The sequence below is a fragment of the Pelodiscus sinensis genome, chromosome W (assembly GCF_052426305.1).
Source record: "Pelodiscus sinensis isolate ZL-2025 chromosome W, ASM5242630v1, whole genome shotgun sequence".
Classification (NCBI taxonomy): domain Eukaryota; kingdom Metazoa; phylum Chordata; order Testudines; family Trionychidae; genus Pelodiscus; species Pelodiscus sinensis.
This window is the reverse complement of record NC_143084.1, coordinates 10,460,613-10,479,074: the sequence shown is the minus strand read 5'-3', so window position 1 is coordinate 10,479,074 and position 18,462 is coordinate 10,460,613. Positions and strand designations below refer to the sequence as shown.

General features: G+C 59.8%; 1 protein-coding gene and 1 pseudogene across 1 annotated transcript in view; both read right to left on the bottom strand.

The window, feature by feature from the left end:
• LOC102454332 (scavenger receptor class F member 2-like) overlaps positions 1–18,462 on the bottom strand; it is a 264,639-nt gene that overhangs the window by 29,855 nt on the left and 216,322 nt on the right. Inside the window, exon 9 of the mRNA XM_075914780.2 lies at positions 10,838–10,959. Coding sequence (XP_075770895.2) covers positions 10,838–10,959 — 122 coding nt within the window. The remainder of the gene's footprint in view (positions 1–10,837; positions 10,960–18,462) is intronic.
• Positions 2,925–4,622, bottom strand: LOC149520857 (uncharacterized; annotated as a pseudogene).

The window sequence follows — 18,462 nt, the reverse complement described above, 5'->3', positions numbered from 1 at the left end:
ACCGAGCCGGTCCGCTTCGGGCGGGGGGTACGTCAGGGGTGTCCGCTGTCGGGCCAGCTGTACGCTCTGGCGATCGAGCCCTTCCTCTGTCTCCTCCGTAGGAGGTTGACGGGGTTGGTGCTTCGGGAGCCGGAGCTGCGGCTGGTCCTGTCGGCGTACGCCGATGACGTGCTCCTCGTGGTCCAGGACCCGGGCGACCTGGCGCGGGTGGAGGCTTGCCAAGCCGTCTACTCGGCAGCCTCCTCCGCCCGGGTCAACTGGGTCAAGAGCTCTGGCCTGGTGGTCGGGGACGGGTGGCGGGCCGGCTCCCTCCCACCCGCGCTTCAGGCCATCAGGTGGAGCGCGGGTCCGCTGCTCTATCTGGGCGTTTATTTATCCGCCACGCATCCTTCTCCGCCGGAAAACTGGCAAGGTTTGGAGGCCAGGGTGGGTGAGCGGCTGCGGAGATGGACGGGACTGCTCCGGTGTCTCTCCCTTCGCGGGAGAGCGCTGGTACTCAATCAGCTGGTCCTGTCCATGCTCTGGCACCGGCTCAACACCCTGCGCCCGGCCCCGGAGGTCCTGGCCAAGCTCCAGAGGGCAGCTTTGGGGTTCTTTTGGCCAGGACTGCACTGGGTCTCTGCAGGGGTCCTGTCCCTCCCCCTGGAGGAGGGGGGTCAGGGCCTGGTCTGCATACGCAGCCAGGTCCGGACCTTCCGCCTCCAGGCCCTGCAGAGACTCCTCTTCAGTGCAGGTAGTCCGGCATGGGGCACCTTGGCGCGCGCCTTCCTCCGCCGCTTCCAAGGGCTCCGATACGACCGGCAGCTCATTTTTATCCACCCGAGGGGTCTTCCGCGAGACCTCTCAGAGCTGCCGGAATTCTACCAGGACCTCCTCCAGACCTGGAAGCTGTTCTCGGCGACCAGGTCCGTTGTGGCCTCCGAGGGGGCAGACCTCCTCGCGGAGCCCCTGCTCCACAATCCAGCCTTGTGCGTGCAGGTGGCGGAGTCTCCCTCGGTGCGCCGGAGGCTGATCCTGGCGGAAACCACCATGGTCGGAGACCTCCTGGACTACGACAGGGGGGACTGGGTGGATCCCCGAGCGCTCGCTCGGCGCATGGGGCTCTCCACCCCCCGAACTCCCCTGCGCCTACTCCAGGAGGTGAAGGCGGCTTTGCCGCGGCCCGCTCTCGACTTCCTGCAGCGGTCCTTGCGAGAGGGTACACCCCGCCCCTCCCCTCCTGCAAAGCCTCCGTCCCTTATTATTGGGCCCCTGTTCCACTGCACCCCCGGCCTCCCCATCCCTGGACCCCCAGCCGGCTGCAAAATCTGCAGCCGGTCTGTTTCCAAGCCGAGCCAAGGCAACATCTGTACACGCTCGTGCTCCACACCCTGCATTTCCCCACCCTCGTGTCCCGCCCTGATACCAAATGGCGGGACTATCTAAGACCCGTAGAGGGTGGGGAACCCCGGTGGGCCAGCGTCTATTCCGATCTGATTCCGCGGCCCGTCGGGGACATCAGTTGGCGGCTCCTTCACGGAGCCGTGAGCACGGGCGTGTACTTGGCGCGGTTCACCCCTATCCCAGACACCTGCCCCTTCTGCGGCGTGAGGGAGAACCTGGCGCACGCCTACCTCGAATGCGCCAGGTTGCAGCCCCTATTCCGGCTCCTCCAGAACCTCTTATTGAGGTTCTGGCTGCACTTTTCCCCACACCTATTCATTTACGCACACCCTATCCGTGGCCCCACAAAGTCGCGAGACCTCCTCGTCAACCTCCTCCTGGCTCTAGCTAAGAGCACCATCTACAATACCAGGAGGAGGATGCTAGACGGGGGGGTTCTCTGCGACTGTGGGGCCTATTTCCGCTCCTCCCTCGTGTCACGAATCCGGGCAGAGTTCCTCTGGGCGGCGTCCACTGGCTCCATCGACAGCTTTGAGGAGCAGTGGGCGCTGTCCGGGGTTCTCTGCTCGGTGTCCCCATCCGGCTCCCTTATTTTGAACCTTTAGCCCGCACTTCCTGATCCTTTAGTCATTATTTGTCCCAAGCAATTAGTTGGACATGGGTCCAGTGTCCCTCCCATAAGGTTGGGGAGGGGCTTTTAGAAGGTGGGCGGGCTTCGCCCGCCCACCATCCCATGAGTTCAAATAGACCAAGCTCTGTCTCCTGACTGGAGTGGAAAAGCAATCCCTCTTCCACTGAGCACGGCAGGCTGCTGGTCTGGGCTTGTTGTGCTTTTTCCTTCCCTGCACCCCTCCCCTCCACTTTTTGGGAGGGGTGTGTGGGGGGCCTACTGGGGTTGTGGCAGGCAGGCCCTGGCTACATTCTGGGCCAGGTCCCCTCTTGTTTCTGCCTGCACTGTCTGCAGGCAGCCTTTCCCCACCCCCACCCCTCAGCTGGCTGCAGGAGCTGCTGGGGGTGTGGGGGTGGACAGGGGGGACTTTGCTGCCTCACCCTGGTGGGGGGAACGGGACCCCCATTTTCCATCTCTTTGGGGACTGCCTGGCCCCTTTTTTTCCACAGTTGCAGGCCTGGACTTCACCGTTCCTGCAGTTGCTACTCCCTCTGGAGTGGAGGAGGTAAGGGGGCTGCTTTACAGCAACTCCTGGGGTTCTTAATTCCCCTCCACAAGTTTGGGGGGGAGGGTGAGAGTTTGTGAGGGGCCTCTTGCCATCTGGGCCCCTAGGTGGCAGCTGGCGCAGCTTTTGTGGGGTGCTGGGACTAGGGGTGGTTCCCTCTGCTCCCTGCTGTCTCCCCTGCATTTCTGCTGCTGCTGCTGCTGCTCCCTCCCCAGCCTCAGGTACTGCAGGGGCCATCTTCTTCCTTGGCCCCACTGCTTGCCTCCCTGCCCCTCCCTTGCTCTGGTGGGTCCTGCAGCAGGTACAGAGAGCCTGCCACTCAGGCGCCCGTGGGCACACTAGCTTCCTTCCCCCCCCCCACCCCCCGGCCTGAAGTATCTTGCTGCCCTCCTGCTTTCTTGAGCAGGCCCCTTCGCACAGCCTGCATCCCCTCTCCTCTACCCGTGTGCCCATGCCCCCTCTGGCATCTCGTTCGGCGCCTGAGCCTCCCACTCTTCTTTAGTTACCCTCCCCCAAACACCTTTTCACTTCCCACATGCCTTTCAATGATTCACCCTCTCACATTCCCAGTGCAGCCGGAGGAGCCGCTTTTGCCGTCCTGTGCTGGGAGCTGTATTCCTTACTCCTTCCCCTTTCCCCTTCCTGAATTGTCGCCCTCCACCCCACTTCCAGCCTAGCGGGGGGAGCAGTGAACCTCCTTCCTCCCCTCCCTTTCCCTCCTTGTTCCCTCCCCTGGTGTTTTTGGTCCTCCCCTAATTGTTTGTTTGTTTGTCCTTCCCACCTATAACCACAATGGAGGGGCTGTCCAGCGACACCCCTGCCAGACCTTCCCCACCCCTCCCTAAAAACAAGAACCCCTCTGAGGCTGCCGGGGCCCCCGTCACTATGGTAGAGGGGGCGAAAATGGACGAGGACCCCGGGGCCTCGACCGCTTCTGCCGCGGCACCTCCGGTCACCTCTGAAGAACTTCCCCTGAAGGGTAGGAAGGGCCGGGGGACCAAGAAGGGCAAGAGCCCCGCCCGGAAGGCAAAACCTCCTGAGGCGAGGGCTCACTCCCCGGCCGCGACCCATCTGCTGGCCGCGGCCCCCCCCCCCCTTCCCGCTCCCCTGTTCCTTCCACCAGCTCTGGGGGCAACGGTGTCCCGGGCCCCAGGGCGTACGCCCAGGTAGCCGCCACCCTCCCACCTGCCGCCTCCCAAGCCGCCTCCCGGAATACCATCCCCGGCGGCCGCGGCCCCTTTCCCACCCTGACCAGGAGGCACGGGGTCCGTTGTCTCTTGGTGGCGGCCTCGCCCCACGTGGAGACCTACGTGCGGGCGTTGGCACGCGTGGTGGGGCCCGCGGCCGTGGTGGCGGCCTCTAGGATGTTCGGGAAGGTGGTATTCTTCCTGGCGTCCAAGGCCGCCGCCCAGGAGGCGGTGGAAAGGGGTTTGGCGGTGGGGGGCGTCCACGTTCCCCTCGAGCCTTTGGAGGATCTGGGCGTACGGGTGGTTTTGTCCTCCGTTCCTCCCTTCCTCCCCAATGCCGCCCTACTGCCTTTCCTCTCCACCCTGGGGAGGCCTCTGTCAGTCCTGAGTCCCCTTCCTCTGGGCTGCAAAGATCCTACCCTCCGCCACGTCCTCTCCTTTCGCCGGCAGGTACAAATCCAACTACTGCCGGCGGGACGTGGCGGAGAAGCCCTCGAAGGGTCATTTCTGGTGCCCCATCAAGGGGCCCGGTACCGGGTATACTACACCATGGGGGAGGCCCGGTGTTTTCTCTGTCAGGCGATGGGGCACGTCTGAAGGGACTGTCCCCTGGCCCGGTTTGGAGAGGCACCCGGGACCCCCGACGCCCGGGAGGGCACCGGCCCTACTATCGCCGGTGGCCCTGACGGTCCGAACCCTGGGGTCGCCCCTCCTCCAACCGTGACCGTCGTCAATCCCGCTCGGGTTCTGCAGGGCCCAGACGAGCGTGCGGGTGCTGTTGCTGCCACCGCCAAAAGCGGCAAGGCCGGGCCCGCGGAGGAGAGGGCGGCGGGGTCAGTGACGGGACTCGGGCAGGACCTACCTCAGGGTGAGGCATCCCTTTCCCCTGCTGCCCAGCCCTCATCTACCCTTGCCCTCCTATCACAGCCCTTGTCCCCTGGCTCTTCCTCCAATCAGGGCCAGCCCCCTTCTTCCGAGGGATGGGAGCTTACAACAGGGAGGCGCCGAAAGCGTGCTCGGCATTCCACCCCGCCCACTGAGGAGGAGGACAACCTCCCTGCACCTATGGGGATGGACGCTGGAACCGTCCCACCCTCTGAGCCCTCGAACGAAACACAGCACCGCGAAGCGGTTGAGGTGACCGTGGCGGTTGCGGGAGAGGTGAACACCTCCCTCCCGGGGTCCCTGCAAAAGGGGGCATCTGTGGAGGATGCTCCCACTGTTCCCACCTCCGCTGAGGGGGCGGCCGCTGACCTTGCCACCGACAAAGATCACCATCTGGTGGCGGGCAGCAGGCTCGCCTTCCTCTCTCAGGAGGTGGAGGCTTTGGGGCTGACCCCGTTTGCCTCAGAGGGGGATCATCAGGTCCTGGAAGGACAACAACAGACCTCTCCTTCCCTTTCCGACTCGCTGCTATCTCTTCTCCCTGCCTCTGAGTTGCCCCAGGGTGCGACCGTCTGCCCGGCCATCGGCAGCGTTTCGGCCGCGGCTGCCGAAACCCTTGAGGCTCTCAGAGGGAGGGAGGTCCCGTTAATATCCGTCACCCCCGGTGCTGAGGCCTCTGGTGCTGCACTCTCTGTGGCACTGGAGCCCAACACTGGGGTGGCGGTGCGCCTTTCCCTCGGCATGGCAGTGGTGGGATGTGGGGAAGGTGCGCACGCGGCTCTTCTACCGGGACTACACCCGGGGGGCCAGCCGGCAGAGGGATGCGGCCATAGAGCAGTTGGAGCAGGAGGTTTTAGAGCTAGAGAGGCGGCTTGCCACCGGCTGCGAGGATCCGCCCCTCAGCGGAGCGTACCGGGAGAAGCGGGAGGAACTCCGGGCCCTCGAGGACCTTCGAGCCCGGTGTGCCTTTGTTCGTTCTCGTATCCATCTCCTTCGGGAGATGGATCGAGGTTCCCGCTTCTTCTATGCCCTGGAGAAAAAGAGGGGGGCTAAAAGACACATCGCCTGCCTTCTGGCAGAGGACGGCACCCCCCTCACGGATCCGGTGGAGATGCGCGAGAGGGCTCGTGCCTTCTACGCCTCTCTCTTCTCCCCGGATCCGACCGACGCCGACGCCCGCAGGGTTCTCTGGAACGAACTCCCGACGGTCAGCGCGGGCGACCGGGACCGGCTAGAGCTGCCTCTCTCCCTGGCCGAGTTCTCGGAAGCCCTCCGTCTCATGCCCACCAATAAATCCCCGGGCATGGACGGGCTGACCGTGGAGTTCTACCGCGTGTTCTGGGACGTCCTCGGCCCGGACCTTACCAAGGTCTGGGCCGAGTCCTTGGAGAGCGGGGTCCTCCCTTTATCGTGCAGGCGAACCATGCTTGCCTTGCTGCCCAAGGAGGGGGACCGCCGCGATCTGAGGAACTGGAGTCCCGTCTCGCTCCTCAGCACGAACTATAAAATCGTTGCCAAAGCCATCTCCCTAAGGCTAAAGTCTGTGCTGGCGGACGTGGTTCATCCAGACCAGACCTACACCGTCCTGGGCCGAACCATCTTCGACAACCTCTTTCTGGTCCGGGATCTCTTGGAGCTCAGGTGTAGGGACGGTCTGTCGTTCGCCCTCCTGTCCTTAGATCAGGAGAAGGCGTTCGACCGGATGGACCACGGGTACCTCCTGGGCACCTTGTGGGCCTTCGGCTTCGGGCCCCATTTTGTGGGGTTTCTCCAGGTGCTGTATGCCTCCGCAGAGTGCTTGGTCAAGCTCAACTGGACCCTGACCGCACCGGTCAGCTTCGGGCGGGGAGTACGTCAAGGCTGTCCGCTGTCGGGCCAGCTCTATGCTCTGGCCATGGAGCCCTTCCTCCGTCTCCTTCGCAAGAGGTTGACGGGGTTGGTGCTCCGTGAGCCGGAGACGAGGCTGGTCCTGTCGGCGTATGCCGACAACGTGCTCCTCGTGGTCCAGGACCCGGGAGACCTGGCGCAGGTGGAGGCTTGCCAAGCCGTTTACTCGGCGGCCTCCTCCGCCCAGGTCAACTGGGTCAAGAGCTCTGGCCTGGTGGTAGGGGCCGGGTGGCAGGCGGTCTCCCTCCCACCCGCGCTTCAAGCCGTCCGGTGGAGCACGGGTCCGCTGCTCTATCTCGGCGTTTTTGTCTCTGCCACGCATCCCTCTCCGCCGGAGAACTGGCAAGGTTTAGAGGTCAGGGTGGTTGAGCGGTTGCAGAGGTGGACGGGATTGCTCCGGTGCCTCTCCCTGCGTGGGAGGGCACTAGTACTTAACCAATTGGTCCTATCCATGCTCTGGCACCGTCTCAGCACCCTGGTCCCGCCCCCAGGTTTCCTGGCCCGTATCCAGCAGCTGATGCTGCGGTTCTTCTGGCCAGGACTGCATTGGGTCCCTGCAGGGGTTCTCCATCTCCCCCTGGAGGAGGGAGGGCAGGGCCTGACGTGTTTGCGCACGCGGGTTCACGTCCTCCGCCTCCGGGCCCTGCAGAGACTCCTCTTTGATGCAGGTAGTCCTGCGTGGAGCACGTTTGCGCACGCCTTCCTTCGCCGCTTCCGAGGGCTCCGATATGACCGGCAGCTCTTTTATTTGAGAGGTCTTCCGCGAGACCTCTCCGGGCTGCCGGCCTTCTACCAGGACCTCCTCCGCACCTGGAAGCTGCTTGCGGCGATCAGGTCCTTGGGAGCCACCTTGGGAGCAGACCTCCTCGCGGAGCCCCTGCTACACAACCCCCATCTACGTGTGCAGGTGGCGGAGTCTCCCTCGGCGTGCCGGAGGTTGGTCCTGGCAGAAACCACCAGAGTCGGAGACCTCCTGGACTACCGCCGGGGAGACTGGGTGGATCCTCGGGCGCTCGCCCAGCGCATGGGGCTCTCCACCCTACGTACTCCCCGGCGCGTACTTCAGGAGGTGAAGGACGCTTTGCCGCCCACTGCTCGGGTTTACCTCGAAAAGGTCCTGCGAGAGGGTGCACCCCGCCCACCCCTCACCCCCAGCCCTCCCGAACACTCCATCGGCCCCAAGCCCTGTGTACCTTCCCGACTGCCTCCCCCTCGTCATCTTAGCCGGCTGCATGCGATGCAGCCGGTCCCCTTCCGAACCGCGCCAAAGAGTCACCTGTACACGCTCGTGCTTCACACGCTCCACTTCCCCACCCTCGTGTCCCGCCCAGACACCAAGTGGCGGGACCTCCTACCACCAATGGAGGGTGGGGAGCCCCGGTGGGCCAGCCTCTATTCGACCTTGGTTCCACGGCCCACCGGGGACATCTGCTGGAGAATCCTGCATGGCGCGGTGAGCACGGGCGTGTACTTGGCGCGGTTCAACCCTACCCCCAACATGTGCCTCTTCTGTGGCGTGAGGGAGACGCTGGCGCACATTTACATTGAGTGCGCCAGGCTACAACCCCTCTTTCGGCTCCTCCAGAACCTCCTCTTGCGGTTCTGGCTGCACTTTTCCCCCCCACTTGTTAATTTACGCACATCCCATCCGTGGCCCCACAAAGTCGCGGGACCTCCTGGTCAACCTCCTCCTAGCGATGGCCAAATGGACAATCTATAAAACCAGGGAGAGGAGGTTGGCCGGGGGAGGGGCCTGCGACTGTGGGGCCTATTTCCGTTCCTGCATCCGCTCACGTATCCGGGCAGAGTTCCAATGGGCAGCGTCCACTGGCTCTCTCAAGATCTTCGGGGGGCAGTGGGCGCTGTCTGGGGTTCTCTGCTCGGTATCCCCATCCGGTTCCCTCGTTTTAACCCTTTGACCCTCACACCTGTACCTGTTTTTTCATTATTTGTCCCCCGTAATTAGTTGGCTTGTCCAGTCTCTGTGGACCCTCCCCACAGGTTGGGGGGTGGTCTTTTAGATGTGGGCGGGCTAATGCCCGCCCACCTCCTGGATGCCAAATAGTACCAAGCCCTTTAACCTGCTCTAGCCCACCTGCATGTCACAGGTGGTATGCAGATACAGCACCCCAGAGATAATAGACTCAGATGAGTGTGAGGGCGGGGGGCTGGACTCGATGACCTCTCGAGGTCCCTTCCAGTCCTATTATTCTATGATTCTATGATTCTATAACGGGGGAGCCTTTGTGGGAGACATTTTTACTTCAATGTTAAAGGCTCTAGGAATTCAACAGAAGTTTCATATACCATACCAACCCCAATCCTCGGGTCAGGTAGAGCGCATGAACCGCACCTTTAAAGAGGCGCCCATCACACCTTGACAGCAGGAAGGTTCTCACCCACCAGCACAAACATAAGCCGGGACAGAGAACACCTAAGGCATCAGTAAGTGTATTGCTGACAGGCAGAATGGAACCTGGGATCTCAGGAGCTTTGTGCATAAGCCTCTACCAGTTGAGCTAAAAACCAGCTGGCTCTCAGCTAGTACTGTAGAACAGTAAACTCATTTTCTGTCTCTGTAAGTGGTCTAAGTGCCACTACATGGGACACTGAACCACACTCAGTAGGCATGTGGGTTACACAAGCAACCTTCAAGAAGAAATTAAAGATGGTGAAAACTCCTCATGTTGCTACAAACATGGCTCTGCAACCCCACTGCAAAGCTCACTGCTCTCATTGTTACATCCAGCCCTGCACTCTCCTCTACAGACTGAAGCAGAGGAGCAGGGACTCTGCAGAGTGAAGAAAGGGAGTACTCCAGTACACCTACAACCATACATAGCACAACACAGTCATACAATATAGCACATACATACCTTACATCCAGCACCACATACTACACAATCTGTTTATCCACCACAACACACACATAGTACACATCATTCAGCATATACATACCATGCACTCAGACATCACAACAGCAAGTACAGCATAATCAAGCATTCAAAAGGGCACATATTCCACATTTGGACCCCTAGCACCAGATGCATGGGGTAAGTAGCTCCTTGCAGCTGTGAAAGTAGAAAGAATTATACTGTAAGAGAGATGAATTATGCTGTAATAATTGAATAAGTTGAAGGAATACTGTTTGTCTCTGAACAGGAGGAAGAAAAGTATGTTAATGTTGTTTGTAGGTATGCAGATCAGAGTGCTAGCCAGAGTTAATAGGAAAAGGAACATTAGGTGTTAGGGAGAAAGCAATTGAGATAACCAAGGAGATATGGACAGGAGATTGCTGTGTGCTTGATGTGGAAATGAAGATACTTGACTAGCCTCACACTAATTATGTGAAGTTTTGCCCCTCTTTTAATCCTGTTAATTTTGGCTTTCTTTTGACTGTATAAATCAAGGGGTTTGAACCTTGTATGGCACTCATTTTCTGGGTGAATTTAGCAGAGCAGCTTTGCTAATAAACAGAGCGGTCTGACAAATCTGTGAGTCCTGTCTGACTTTGACACAGCAAGACAGTGAAGTGTTCTGTGCAGGACAGGGTGAGTGTGCTTTGAGCAGCATGCAATAGAAGTGGGACTGGTGTCCCATTAAAAACCACTATGTAGGGCCTGTAGCTTAGCAGGCTGGGATGGAAGTTTCCATCCTTGGACTACATAGCCTGGGACCCTGCAAGCGCAAACAGCAGCTGGCCCTTATCAGCTTTAACCCATGCACTTGAGCTAGGAAACTACTAAGCGGTAAACAAGTTTGATCTCTGTCTCAGCTCATAAGAGTGATAAGAATGGTATTGAGTCAGATACGTGCACACCCAGTAAACCACTGTAGTATATAACTAGTGTAGGGAGTCCCATGTCCGGTGAGTCTAACCAGGGACCTAGACCTTGGAGGGTGCCCTGGATTCTCCCAGCTGGAGCCATGTCCACTGCAGCCCTGGTGCAAGGTGACAGGAATGGGACTCCCCGCAGACTGAAGGGGCATAAGCATTTCCAAGTGCCTGTTATTCTTTTATGCATTGCTCTGCCTATGCTTATTGATGTCACTTTGCAGCAGCTGTGCAACCATTTGGCCGTATTAACCCTGTAATAGTAGTGACATAGTGAGATTAATAAAAGCAACTGTCCCTAATCGACTCTGTCTTGAAGTGAATCTATAATCCTGTTTGGCCCTGGCCCTGAGTTGACAACCGGTACATGGGTGTTGAATGCCTCAGCCTCAGGGTTAGTGTGTTGTCTAAATTAGAACCTTCAGCTCCTTCCACAGCTGTGTTGGAAAACACACCAGAGCAGTTAATGAGCCCTACCACCTTACCAACAACTTTAGGCAGTTTCTGGCGATGCAGAGGAATTCGGGGGAGTTTCATGCTAATTCGAGTGAACCGGCCACACAGGTGTCCTGGTGATTTCTTGCTTGCTGCTGGGTCCTGGTTCTCACTGCAAGAAAATACTGTAGGTCAGTCAAAGAGCTGGCAGAGCATGAGTGGGTGCAGTTGCACTAGGCCAGTACAGAGAGCACAGCAGCCAAATGCTGGGGCCCCAACACGAGCTTTGTTGGAGACATTTTAGAATGGCCAAGCCAGGGCATACAGCCAAGGTGGTTTCATTTGTCAAGAGAAGGCCCTAGGTCTTCAGAGAGTTGTGCAAGGCCAACACTAGCACAGAATGGGAACGTCAGCACAGCTTGTAAGTCAGCAAAGAGGCAATGCCTTAGCCTGGGGCAAAGCCCTTGGGGGATTAATCAGCCAACAAAATGTCAGACTAGGCACAGGTTTACAATCTTGGGTATGAGCAATGACACATGGTTTATAGAGAAGAGCAGGTCTGGGCCAGGCCAGGGACATATACATGTTGAGATCTTTTCTCTGCAGCTCAGTGAAATCATTCTCAGGTGCCATTCTGATCTGCTAGGTACCTGACACTCAGTAATTTACTGGCCTCTACAAAGCTTGTTAATGGTACTAGCACCTGTATCACAGAATCCTAGGGTTGGCAGAGACCTCAGGAGGTCATCAAGTCCAGCCCCCTGCCCAAGGCAGGACCAATCCCAACTAAATCATCCCAGCCAGGGCTTTGTCAAGCTGAGACTTAAAAACCTCTAGGGATGGAGATTCCACCCCCTCCCTAAGTAACCCATTCCAGTGCTTCCCCACCCTCCTAGGGAAATAGTTTTTCCTAATATCCAACCTAGCCCTCCCCTACTGTAACTCGGGACCATTGTTCCTTGTTCTGCCATCCATCACCACTGTGAACAGCCTCTTTCCATCCTCCATCCCCCTTCAGGTGGTTGAAGGCTGCTATCAAATCCCCCTTCATTCTTCTCTTCTGCAGACTAAATAAGCCCAAATCCCTCAGCCTCTCTTCTTAGGGCATGTGCTCCAGCCTCCTCCTCATTTTGGTCTCCCTCCGCTGGACTTTCCACAATGCGTCCACATCCTTTCTGTAACGGGGCCCCCAGAACTGGACACAATACTCCAGATGTGGCCTCACCAGTGCTGAATAAAGGGGACTAATCACTGCTCTAGATCTGCTGGCAACACTTCTACTAATGCAACCTAATATACCGGTAGCCTTCTGTAACATATCAGGCTGGTCTGGGCACTGCTGCGAGTGTCAAATCAGGGCAAATTGCTTAAAACCAGGGCTACTTACAGCCCAAGACTGGAGTCCTTCCCTATAAGGCACCAAACAAGTCACACAGAGCACTCCAGCTGCCACTCTGGCCAGCAACTGATGTCCCCGATGGGCCATGGAATCAGAATGGAATACACACTAGCCCACCAGGGTTCCCCACCCACAACAGGTCTTAGATGGTCCCGTCCTTTGGTGTCGGGGCGGGACACAAGGGTAAGGAAATTCAACATATGGCGCACGAGCATGTACAGATGGTCTCTGTGCAGTTCGAAGACAGACAGGCTGCAAATCCTGCAGCCAGCTGGGGGTGCAGGGATGGGGAGGCGGGGGGGGGGGGGCCTGCAGAACAGGGGCCCGAGAAAGAGGGTTGGAGGGCTTGCAGTGGGGGGCATCCTCTCACAGGGCTTGCTATGGGAAATTGAGAGCGGGCCGCAACAGGATCGCATTCACCTCCTGGAGTACATGCTGGGGGATTCAGAGGGTGCAGAGCCCCATGCGCTAAGCGAGTGCCTGGGAATCCATCCAGTCCCCGCTGTCATACTCCAGGAGGTCTCTGACCCTGGTGGATTCTACCAGGATCAACCTCCGGCGCACCGCGGGAGACTCCGCCACCTGCACACACAAGGCTGGATTGTGGAGCAGGGACTCCGCGAGGAGGTCTGCTCCCTCGGTGGCCACAATGGACCTAGTCGCCGAGAACAGCTTCCAGGTCTGGAGGAGGTGCACTATAGAAGAGTCTCTGCAGGGCCTGGAGGCAGAATGTTTGGACCTGGCTGTGCACGCAGACCAGGCCATATCCCCATGCAGGGGGGGACACAGGACCCCTGCAGAGACCCAGTGCAGTCCTGGCTAGAAGAATTCCAGGGCTATCCTCTGGATTCAGGCCAGGACCTCCAGGGCTGGGCTCAGGGTGTTGAGCCAGTGCCAGAGCATGGACAGGACCAGTTGGTTCAGCACCAGTGCCCTCCCCCACAGGGGGAGACACTGGAGCAGTCCTGTCCATCTCCACAGCCACTCACCCACCCTGGCCTTCAAACCCTGCCAGTTCTCTGGCGGAGAAGGAGGTGTGGTGGATAGAAAGATGCCGAGATAGAGCAGAAGAACCGAGTTCCACCTGATGGCCTGAAGCGTGGGTAGGAGGAAGCCAGCCTGCCACCCGTCCCTGACCACCAGGCCAGAGCTCTTGACCCAGTTGACCCAGGTGGAGGAGGCCACTGAGTAGGTGGTTTGGCAGGCCTCCACCCAACCAGGAGAACATCACAGAACTTGCGGGCAGGGGGGAAAGCCATGATGTCCTGCCTCTTGGTACCTCTCCCCTCCTGCAAAAGGGCCCTTGTGGGCCTGAGGATGTAGTTAAAGTCCCCCCCAGTGCCAAAGGGCAAGCTGCACCTTATCCTTAGCCCCGCAGGTATCCGCAAGGAACTGGCGCAGCTCAGCACTCAGCACTGAGGGAGTCGGCACAGCAGGGTTTTCCTCCATCTGGGCCCCTGGATGGACCTCGCTGGCCACGGAGATAGGCAAATGAGGTGGCGCCTCACTGTCTGTGTCAATCACCTGCAAGGGAGGGGGTGGCAGAGGGAACAAGGCAGCACCCCCTGAGGGCCACTCACAGTTAGTGGGAACAAGCAAGTAAACCTCCCCCTGGGGTGAGCCCCCTCCCTCAGTGGCAACCGAACCACCCGCCCTTCCTTGGGCCTGGCCAAATCAGGATGGATGGAGGCGGGGCCTGCCTGCTCGATAGAGGGCAGAGCCCTGGCCTCAGGGTGGCGAGTAGTGAAATCCACCACTACCAGGATGCATTTCTTCGCCATCTGGGTCGCCTTGCCAAGGGACCCCACTAGATCCATCGCCACCCTCTAGAAAGGCTCCTCTATGATAGGCAGGGCACCCGAGGCAGCTTTCCTCTTATCTCAGGCTTTCCCTATCCTCAGGCAAGAGTTGCAAGACCAGCAGTACTGCTGCACAGCTGCAAAGATCCCCGGCCAGTAAAAATTCTGCAGCAGCCTCAGCTGGATGCACTGGATCCCCTGGTGCCCCGAGAATGGGGTGTCATGGGCCAGGTGCAGCAGCCTGTGGCAATACCTTTGGGGAACCACCAGCTGCCGCTGGACCCCTCATGACTCCGCTTTCCCTGGGGGAGCCATTCCTGGTACAGGAATCCCCTCTCCCACAGGAACCTCTCTCAGCAGCCTCCCCGCAGGGGCTGAACTGCACCGAGGCCAGTCCGGCCCCTCAGCTTATGCACTGAGGGATCTGCCTGCACCTCGGCCTGGAATTCAGCAGCTGGGGAAGGGACAGGGACCCATTCTCCCTCACTGCCTGTGTCCAGGGTCCCAGCTTTGTTGAGCCTGACCCCCTGGGGCCCCTTGTCTGCTGGGATGGAACCCTGTGCCCCCTACAGGGTGCCCTCCCCAGGGTCAGGGCCATGGGCTCCTCACCGGCTCTGGCTACAGGTAGTGACCGGAGCACTGTGGGGTCCTTCTGGCCAATCCTGAAGGTCCTGGCCCATTGGCACCTCAGCAGACAGGTGCTGGTGCACCCCCAATTCCTTGGGGCCCTCCTTAGCCCCCCGTTTCAGATGTACCCGGGCTACAGGCACCTTGAACGGTGGGCAGCATGTGGTCCGGGGCCACTAGCTCAGGTTGGGCCAGCGTCACCTCTGCCCATGTGTCCCAGTAACCCATAACCTTCCTGCCATCCACCTCCAGGGGCATGAGGCACTCGTTCCTCAGGGGCCGCCCTGCCCCCACCCGGTACACTGAGAAACCTGCCTCTGGAGCACCAGGCCTCCCAGAGGAGCTGGCCTGACCGGCCTCCCTCATCTGAGCTGAGGGCAGCCTGCCAGCCCCTGCCACTGGGGCAGCCTTCTCCTCCTCCAGGCCCACCCAGTTAACCCTGGGAAGTCTCGGGTTGTGGAGCCTGTCCGTAGGTTTGGGGCACTGAGCTCGCTTGTGGCCCCTTTGCCCACAGTGATGGCAGGTCAGGTCCCATGGGTTCCCTTGGGCTGGCTGGTCTGCCTGGGTACTGGCTGGTCCTCTGGGGGGAGGATTGCTGGCACCGTCGTTCTGGACCCGCCCCGTAGGCGCTTCCCCCAGTTGCACAGCCAAGAACTGGTCTCTCTAGAATTCCTTTTCACACCCAGACTGACTGTCTCTGAACTCATCAGCCAGCTTCCCTGCGCTGAGCAGGTCCTCCGGCTTCCTGTCGTTCAGCCACAGTCTCAGGTCAGGTGAGCAAATTTCATAGAGCTGTTCCAGGACTATCAGCTTAACCAGGTCCTCTGTGGTCTGTGTGATGGGGGATCCAGCCCCCGCACTACTGGAAGCCTGGCAGCAGCCCGCCACCCAGGCACAGACGCGGCCGCTACGCTGAGCGGTGCGTCGGCGCCTGAACCCACGGGCCTTAGGACCCAGGGACGCCCAGCTGACGCCGGGGCGTGCTGTGACACCGTACCAGGAGGACAAAAGGGAGGAGGGAGGAGAGAGAAGGGGGGGGAGAGCAGGAGCTGGCTGTGCTCTCAACCCCACAGGCACCGAGCGACCGGGAGGAGTGCCGAATGCCCCAGCGAGACACCCAGCCATCGACCTGGGAGGGGAGCGACCCGTCAGCGGCTGGCCTGAGCCCCAGTGGGACGGGCAACCCGGGAGCTGGCCAGACGCCAAGAAATCCATTGCACCCAGGACCGGGCTAGGTGAAAGGCGGAACCTGGAAGGGGAGTGGAAAGGAGCGAGGGAGAGACTAAAAAGGGGACAGAAGCAAAGGGGGGGAGGGCCTTGGGGTGGAGCCCACCTGACCACTCCCTTTGTTACACTGGTGGAGAACGTGGGTATATATATATATAAAAAAAGGGCATGTCTAGGGTGAGGGGCTAGATATAGCAGAGGAATAGAGATGGAGACCAGGAAGCTGCTGGAGTAGCTGGCCAAGAGCCAGCGGCAGCAGCAGCAACAGCAAACTCAGCTGCTCCAGCAGCTGACAAACCAAGGGTATGTCTACACTACAAAGTTAGTTCGAACTAACGGACGTTAGTTCGAACTAACTTTCCTAGGCGCTACACTAGCGCTCCGTTAGTTCGAATTTAATTCGAACTAACGGAGCGCTTAGTTCGAACTAGGTAATCCTCATTTTACGGGGTACGTCTACACTACAGCGCTAATTCGAACTAACTTAGTTCGAATTAGTTAATTCGAACTAAGCTAATTCGAACTAACGCGTCTAGAACTAAAAACTAGTTCGAATTAGCGTTTTGCTAATTCGAACTAGTGCGTCCACACTGATTGGACGCAGGGGGGCATTTAAGGGCAGCTGAAACCGGTTCTGGCAGGGCATCAGGTCAGTAGTTGCTTTGTGTGGCTGCTGTCTGAGGCTATCTGAGGCTCGAGCTTAAAGGGACCCCCCCGGACAGCCGGTTCTCAGCTTTTCCTGCTTGCTTGCCAACCTCGCCGAGGGACAGCAAAGCGTTGGTCTCTGTTCCCGTCTGTGTCGGTGCTTCCCTTGGGGGGGGGCCGCCGCAGGTGGCAACGTGGAGCCACGGCTCGCCCTGCACCTTCTGGTGCACGTTCTGGACTTGCTGCTGCAAGCCTGCCACCAATGGCTTGAGGCTGCCTGGCACCACCTGGTGAACGTCAGCCCCCTGCCTCTCCGCCTGGCCGCCCTGGGGGCCGTGGAGGAGCCGCGGCGGCGCCCCGGCACCGGCGTGCCCCGCCGCGTCTGGCGTCTGGACACCAGCACCGACTGGTGGGACCGCATCGTCCTGGAGCGCTGGGAGGACCGACAGTGGACCCAGAACTTCAGGATGAGGAGGGACACCTTCCTGGAGCTCTGCGAGTGGCTCGCCCCTGCCCTGTTAAGAAGGGACACTCGCATGAGACCCGCCATCCCTCTCCAGAAGCGGGTGGCCATCGCCCTCTGGAAGCTCTCCACGCCGGACAGCTACCGATCCATCGGGAACCAGTTCGGCGTGGGGAGATCCACCGTCGGAGCGGTGCTCATGCAGGTACGGCACTCGTCGGCCACCGAGCCGGGGGGGAGGGGGGCTGCGAGGAGGGGATGGGCCGCCCAAGGGACAAAGAGGGGGCGGGAGGAGGCGAAAGCGCCCCGCACCGGAGGGGTCGGGCTGTCCCGGCCGTACTACACGCCGCCGGGGGGGTTGCTTCCGGGAGTGGGGCGCGGGGCACTGCCAGGGCACGCACGCTCCCAGCCACCCGGGCGCCCCACTGATTGGCGCTTTGCTGTGTCTCTCTCCGCAGGTGGTCAAGGCCATCAACCGGGTGCTGCTCCGCAGGGTGGTCCGCCTCGCCGACCCGGACGCCGTCATCCGGGGATTCGGCGCCCTCGGCTTCCCCAACTGCGGGGGGGCCATCGACGGGACGCACATCCCCATCCGTGCCCCGGAACACCAGGCGTCCCGGTACGTCAACAGAAAGGGGTACTTCTCCGTGATCCTGCAGGCCGTGTGTGACCACCGGGGACAGTTCACGGACATTAATGTGGGCTGGTCCGGCAAAGCACACGACGCACGGGTGTACCGCAACTCCTCCGTGTGCCAGAGGCTGCAGGACGGGACCTTCTTCCCCGACTGCCACATCAGGGTCGGGGACGTGGACATGCCCATGTGCCTGGTGGGGGATGCCGCCTACCCACTGCAGCCGTGGCTGATGAAGCCCTACACGGGGCACCTCAATCCCTCCCGCCAGGCCTTCAATCCCAGGCTGACCAGGGCCTGCATCGTGGTGGAGGGGGCCTTCGGGCGACTGAAAGCCCGCTTTCGATGCCTCCTCACCCGTCTGGACCTGGCCGAGCACAACATCCCTCCCGTGGTGGCGGCATGTTGTGTGCTCCAGCAAGTCCAGAACGTGCACCAGAAGGTGCAGGGCGAGCCATGGCTCCATGTTGCCACCTGCGGCGGCCCCCCCCAAGGGAAGCACCGACACAGACGGGCACAGAGACCAACGCTTTGCTGTCCCTCGGCGAGGTTGGCAAGCAAGCAGGAAAAGCTGAGAACCGGCTGTCCAGGGGGGTTCCTTTAAGCTCGAGCCTCAGATAGCCTCAGACAGCAGCCACACAAAGCAACTACTGACCTGATGCCGTGCCAGAACCGGTTTCAGGTGCCCTTAAATGCCCCCCTGCGTCCAATCAGTGTGGACACGCTAGTTCGAATTAGCAAAACGCTAATTCGAACTAGTTTTTAGTTCTAGACGCGTTAGTTCGAATTAGCTTAGTTCGAATTAACTAATTCGAACTAAGTTAGTTCGAATTAGCGCTGTAGTGTAGACGTACCCCAACAGAGGGAGCAGCAACAGTTAG